Source organism: Corvus hawaiiensis, chromosome 3, assembly GCF_020740725.1.
Source record: "Corvus hawaiiensis isolate bCorHaw1 chromosome 3, bCorHaw1.pri.cur, whole genome shotgun sequence".
Classification (NCBI taxonomy): Eukaryota; Metazoa; Chordata; class Aves; order Passeriformes; family Corvidae; genus Corvus; species Corvus hawaiiensis.
The window spans coordinates 60,161,103-60,167,621 of record NC_063215.1 but is presented as its reverse complement, the minus strand read 5'-3'; the positions used below and the strand labels follow the sequence as shown (position 1 = coordinate 60,167,621).

Sequence of the window (6,519 nt, the reverse complement as noted above, 5' to 3'; positions counted from 1 at the left end):
CTCCTGCCCATCCCCAAGCACTTGCTGTATCCAAGCTGTGTAGGTTCCTCAATGAGCACAGCTGCCTCCCATATGCTCTGGACTGCACGGGAAAGCCAGACCAGCTTCCATAGCTTGAGCTAACAGGCAGGATACTTGAGCTATTGCCAATGAAACAGCCCTACAAGATGAATCCTCCTTGGGATACAAGAGGTTTGGACTCCAATCCCTAGTTAGATGCCTGTTTAGGGATTTCACTCACCAGTATGAATGCACAAATCTTACAAAAGGGCCACCAGAGGCTGTGTACACCTTGAGCATAAGGTCTGGCAGGAGATGCTGGCTCGATTTGTACCTCCAGATGCCGGAGGTGGACAGTAAGATCAGTCCCTGCAGTGTGAGCCCCTGACACCATGCCAAAGGAGGAAAAGGGACAGGCAACCTGCAGTGTTCCAATATCCCTGCACTTGCTGCAACCCCTACAGCGAAGTATTGGCAGACACTGGATTTAGCATTTTAGTTGAGGATGGGAAGGCACCAATTATTACAAAAGGAGTTCAGGTGTGAATCTATCTCAAGATACAAACACTGTTCATCATCCTCAGCCACAGAACATAAACAGCTGGAAAAATTTCATGTCTGAAGTCCAAGGTCTGCTAACATCAATCAGCAGCACACCCTGATTTTTGGTGCCATGATTATACTCCCCTAAGCAGAAGTGGGGAAGCCTAGAAGATACCAGTTATGGGCCTAAGACCCTTCCTCTACTAATCTATGACAAAGGTTTTGTGGACATTTATGTTGTTGCTTTGTTGGAGTTTTCTATACTTCAGTCACACCAGCAAGGCATATGATTTACTAATTTTTCATTCTGGCTCACTGAATACTGTTATCTATCTTGAATTTAATAAAGGTATTTCAGTCTTCTGGAGAACCTTATTCTTACTACTTCTTCTGAAGTATGCATATTTTATTGAAACTTAGAGCCAAACCATAGTTTAATTCTGTAATTATCTTCTTTAATTCACATCAAAAGCTGAACGTCAGTCAACAACAAATGAATTCTCAGGAGCAAACCTAACTCCCTGACGATGAAGCAACCATCAGAAAATAATTTACACTAAACAAGCTGAAAAAAAACCCACCACAATACACAGGTTAGAACAAATTTGTAGTTGCACTTTATTTATCAATGAAAATCTACCTTAAGAACACAAAATCAAATTTGGTAACCCAATACATTGGATTAGAGAAAGCTTCAAGCCTTTAAGCACAAGCCAGAAGTCACAGTCTCAAAGGAGAGTTTCAGAGGCCAAAGCAATACACTGGAACAAAGTAGTATCTTTTTGTGGAGACATGCTCCCTTGCACCATTAGCATGGTTTTGGGTGCAGCAGGTTTCTTTAGCTGTCAGTTATAAAAAGAAGCTTTTGTATTTGTTTTATAGTTAGGTTTGTTGCATTGCTTACATAGGCCCTGGATTAATGGAGAAAACAGGCAAGTTAAAAGCCCTTGCCTGCTCAGTTACTACCAACAGACAATTTACATTGTGGTAAAGCTAGCTTTATTTAAATGAGGTTCAGACAAGAAGTAACTTTACATATTATTAACAGCTTTGGAGCTACAAACGTAAGAATCAGATTACACAGGTCATGCTTTTGTTATTTTACCTGCTGCAGTTATTGCAATATGGCTTAAGGTACATAGGTATACAGTTTGTACAAATTCAGCCAAGTTTGCACTTGTGAGGTGGTGTTAAGAGCATCATTACCTTGCAAGCCAACCTAAACGTGTGGAAATCAACCTAGGTTTTTGGAATTGCCCAAAGCTATGGGGGAAAGCTGCCGCTAATGGTGGACAGAGACAGACTGGATTGTTTGAAACCACATTGTTTGGCTTTAAATATTTATATCATTCGCTCTGAGGTAAGGAAAAATCTTTTGATGCTTCCACACAGGGCAGCACCAGATGGTGCAATCACACCAGTGCAATCAGTCACATCGCTTGCTGGACATGCAGCCCCGAGGAGAGGCCAGCACCTGCCGTAACAAGAGCATTTGCACACTAAAGTTGACTTTAAAATAAATTACTATACAGGTATGAGCGTGAGCTATTGTTCAACTCGATGGGCATTGGCTTCACAACGTGCGATCTGTAACCTTCACTGCAGAAATCAGAGCTGAAAGTACTGACTTGTACCCCTTGTTTGATTTTAATGTAAACAACAAAGGAGAGGATCAATTCCTGTTGGGGACAGACATCCCAGGACTCTCAGTCTTGGGTCTTCTAAGCATCTTTTTATCACCCTGCTCATTCTAGTCTCAGGGGTTGTCAGTTCAATCCACCTTTCATGAAGGTTTTTAAGACCTCAGTACCCCAAAGATCTCATCAGCTTTTTGCAATTCAAGGCAGAACTCATTACCAAGTCCTCTTCCTCTTTCCTACTCCTGTCTCAGAAAAGACAGGGTTGTCTGGAGTGGGGAGAATTTCAGAGAATGGTGTGGTGGGAAAACAGTTCAGGCAGGGGTTGGAAAAGGAGGAAGTGTGTATGCAGGAAAGATGTCAGACAATGTAGAGCAGGGAAAGGCTTCGGGTTGGATGGGGCAGATGTGACCAGAAATGATCAGAGCTTGGAATGAGAGGGGCGAGGTACAAAGGCAGTGGCACAAGAACAAGGTGACAGTAAAATGGTGTCTGGAGGGTCCTCAGAAACCAGGAAGGGCTGCAAGTAAAAGTGAGCAGTGGGTCAGGTCAGGGCTCTCCTTTGGTCATTGGAAGTATCATTGTTCTACATTAAAATCAGAACTGGGTTTAGGATATACATATAAATATTCAAAGCAAGACAGCCAAATTTTATGAGAGATTTTACAGGGGGGAAAAAACCTGGAACAATAAATAGGAAACTACATGTTACCAATTTCCACTGCAATAGTATCAATTGCCTCTCCAGGCTACTCTACAATATTCATTTAAGGGAATGCCTAAACAGTACAGAAGTATCATTGCTCTACATTAAAATCAGAACTGGGTTTAAGACATACATATAAATATTCAATACATTACAGTCCAGTCCTGAGACCTGAAGTCTGGAACAACAGAGGAAGGGTATTTTCCATCTCCTTTCAAGCCACACTGTAGAAATAATTTCGGACTACATCAGGCCTGCACAAACACAACTGAAAGATGGACAGAGATACCTGAATGGGACTGAAAGGCAGCAAACTTGAGCACCTTGCTCAATAATTTGTGCGTGATCCAGTACCTGCTGTTTGACAGACATATCCAGAAGTCTCATGTGTTCTCATCAGTCAGCCCCTCTCTTCCCCCTCACACACAAGCTGAGTAGCACCTACAGCCACTCACAGGTCAGATCAAGGCAGCTAGAAAAGATGTGAGGGGTATGAGAGACTGCAGAAAGAAGGAAGGGGGGTTCAGGGACGAGTGAAGGGATTCAAGGAGATTGGACAGACAGAACACACATTAAATGAGGGGACAATAATAACTGTGGCAAAAATTCTAGCGGTCTGCCCAGTCACTCCGTGGTGCATCTCCAGTCTTAATGAATTGTTTTGGGCAGAGACAAATGACATTCAAATGGAACACAGATATGGACACAGCCAATATTAAAGGCATTGTTTTTTTAACACAAATGGCAAGGCGAGGTCTTCAAAAGAACAGATGTTAACATCCAAGAATAAAGGGTAGTGAATAAAGCTCCTGGTTCTGTGGCAGGATTGTCAGTTGTTCTCTAGGACTGGCATCTCTCCAAATGCCACACAGATGCTTAGCACATCTGAAAGAAAGATGACAATAAAAAAGATTTAGTAATGACAACTTACTTTCTCAAGAATATCTTTTCCCAAGCAGTTCTCAGAGATAAAGGTCTTATGACTTAGTGAAGAAAGTGCAGTATACACCCTAGGAAAAGATTATACTTAAAATTTCTGATTCAAATTCCTCTGAAGTGCGAAGAGCTTTGTACGTGAGGCACTCCAGGTTTACCATGGAAGGCAATACTCACATCCTTTAGGATTTTAAAAGGACCTTTGTTACAAAGTGTGTTTGCATATTAAATCCCATACATTAAATGTGTCATGTGAGTTCCTACCTAGGAAAACTGGTAAGTACATTTTCTACCTCCCAGAAATATCGCACCAAAATATAGGCCCAGTCCAAGGCCACTGAAGTGAGGGTAGCCCTTCAGCAAAATAATTAAAAACAAGGCAAACCACCACACATTAGAGAGAACAGCTTAGAGATCCTCAGAACTACCTTAGAAAAAGAAATAAATTACTTATAAATAAATAAATAAAATTAAATAAATAAATAAATAAAAAATGCTACTTACATTCAAGGCGTCAGAGCCACCGAGTTCTGACTTTGTCTATCACAAGACGTTCCTTCTTGGCAACTGTCATCCTCCCACATTTGTGTTTTCCCATCTTCCACTGGTGGGTGATACGGTTGTTCTTCACTTTCTCTGCACATTTGCGGTCCTGTATGTTGGTCTGAGATTTCTGTAATGTACCCAACCTCTTTTTCCCTTAATTTTGGTGCATGTATCTCTAGGGTGTCTTTGGTTGAATCTTCTGAAATACTTTGTTCTAGTGCTGGTTTCTGAAGTCTCACACTTCCCCTTGAAATGTCTTCAGGGCTTGTCACAACTGTTGAAGAATTCTGACTTTGTCCATCTTGCAGCATCTCAGAAGTTAAAGGCATGTCCTTTGTTTTTTCCACAGCTGCATGAATTTCTGCAGACTCAGTTAAGGTAGCAGTTTTCACTAGTTCTGGTTGCTTGAGCTCCTGTTCTTTACTTCTTATCTCTTCCTCTTTTACTGGAAGCTGTTGATCTACCTGCATACTTCCCAGAAGTTCAGGTACGATCGTATCTGATGGGCTTTTCCCTATGGAGTTAATGCTCTGCTCTGACTCAAGGGCAGCCAACTCTTCTGTTTCTGCAAGTTTGTGAACAGCTGACTGGATGGCATTCAATACAACTTTGGTACTCTGGGACTCTATAATCACAGACTGAACAACGTGCTTCTGAAATTCCGGATGGCTGGGAGACAGACTGTGACTGGAAGGAATACCATTGTGTTCGGCTTGCCCAGTGCTCTGGGGCATCTCTCCCTCCTCTGACACTCCGTTCATGGAAGCACAAGTTACTCTAGGCTTGGGTGCCTCCACACTACCAAGCTCTGCAGTCTCATAGCCTGAACAGTCAAGAGTAGAAACTGGGACCTCTTCAGAAGCCATTTGCTCTGGTGTGGTTGCCAAGGGCTGTACAGTTTTGGCTGTCATGTCTGCGGGTGTCGCAGTTTCTGCCATGACGTGCTCTCCACCTGCTGCAGCTGCTGGAGCCACAGGTGTTTTCAGAGCCCCCGAGCTTTCAGCCTGTGGGGAGGCTGAGTCAGAGCCTTCCTCTTGCTGGACAGCAGTTGAACATTCATCATGTCTCACAGCTTCCCGTTTTCCATCTTCAAATACTTCTTTGGCTCCTTCCATCAATTGCTCATTTTTCTTATCCTCTTTCTGGAAGCCTTGACAGTTCAAGGTTTCTACAAGTTCTTGTTGTTTTCCCACAGTCTCTTTTCCAGCCAAGTTGCTAAGTGTTTCATATTTCTTAGGATATGTATCAGCAATAACAGCACTTCCATTTTCAACAATCTCTGGGCATGCTGATGCTAAATCAGATGTCCCATCTGCTTCAATCTGCACAGGAGCCTCAGCAAAAGTGGAAGTGCTCTCCAGCCACATTTCAGATTTGAGCACAGCTCCTTCCACTTTGCCACCTTTGATTTCATCACTCTTGGAGCGGGTTTCAGTGCATTGTGGCTCTAGGATGGGCACAGAGTCCACAGCTGCTTCTGAGCCAACTGTTTTTGAAGGAAGGGCAGAGGTTTTTCCCTTGCTCTGCAGTGGAACCTCAGGAACAGTGACTTCTGTGCTTTTTACTCCATTGAGCACAGCATCTTCCTCTCTCAAGGCAGGTGTCCTGCTAGGAACTCCTTCAGTACAAACTGGCTCTTCTGAGTCAGGAACGCCATCTTGTTTTTCATTTTTAGCAGGGACCACAGTGACAACTGCTTCTGCGCACTCTTGTCCCACAGTGAGCATTCTGCCCTCTCCTTCAAGCTGCACAGCCTCTTCAGCTGTAAGCCCCAAGGATGAGATTTCATCCTCTGTCTTGTCCTGAACCTGTGGAGAATTGCAAGAGATCTGTGAAAAAGCATACAAGCAGGGAGTGACCAGCAATGTTCTAGGTGAAAAACCACAACACTCAAAAGGGCAAGAGTTGTAGGAAGAGCACAAGGTGATGTCACAGAGATTAGTGGCTCACCAAGACCCCAGCCTGTGTTGCTTCTGAGGACATGTAGCTCATTAAACACAGGGCAGCCTTAAAATTAATTAAAGGAAGGGACAGCTGGCAGCACGTGAAACAAAGATTAAGCCAGGAAGATGAGGAGGTAGGGAAGAAGGTAGGAATGTGCCAGCCGCAGTAACTGCGGCATTTAGAGCTGGAGGTAGTGGTGTTGTTTCA

The 6,519-nt window shown here is 43.3% G+C and overlaps 1 protein-coding gene across 3 annotated transcripts in view; it reads right to left on the bottom strand.

The window, feature by feature from the left end:
* Window positions 1-1,137: 1,137 nt before the first annotated feature.
* AKAP12 (A-kinase anchoring protein 12) overlaps window positions 1,138-6,519 on the bottom strand; it is a 30,465-nt gene continuing 25,083 nt past the window's right edge. For all 3 annotated transcript variants that reach the window (XM_048297386.1, XM_048297387.1, XM_048297388.1), the window contains 2 exons: window positions 4,327-6,176; window positions 1,138-3,771 (listed from right to left, as the gene is read on the bottom strand). In XM_048297386.1, the coding sequence (XP_048153343.1) occupies window positions 4,329-6,176 (1,848 nt within the window). In that variant the 3' untranslated portion in view covers window positions 1,138-3,771; window positions 4,327-4,328. The remainder of the gene's footprint in view (window positions 3,772-4,326; window positions 6,177-6,519) is intronic.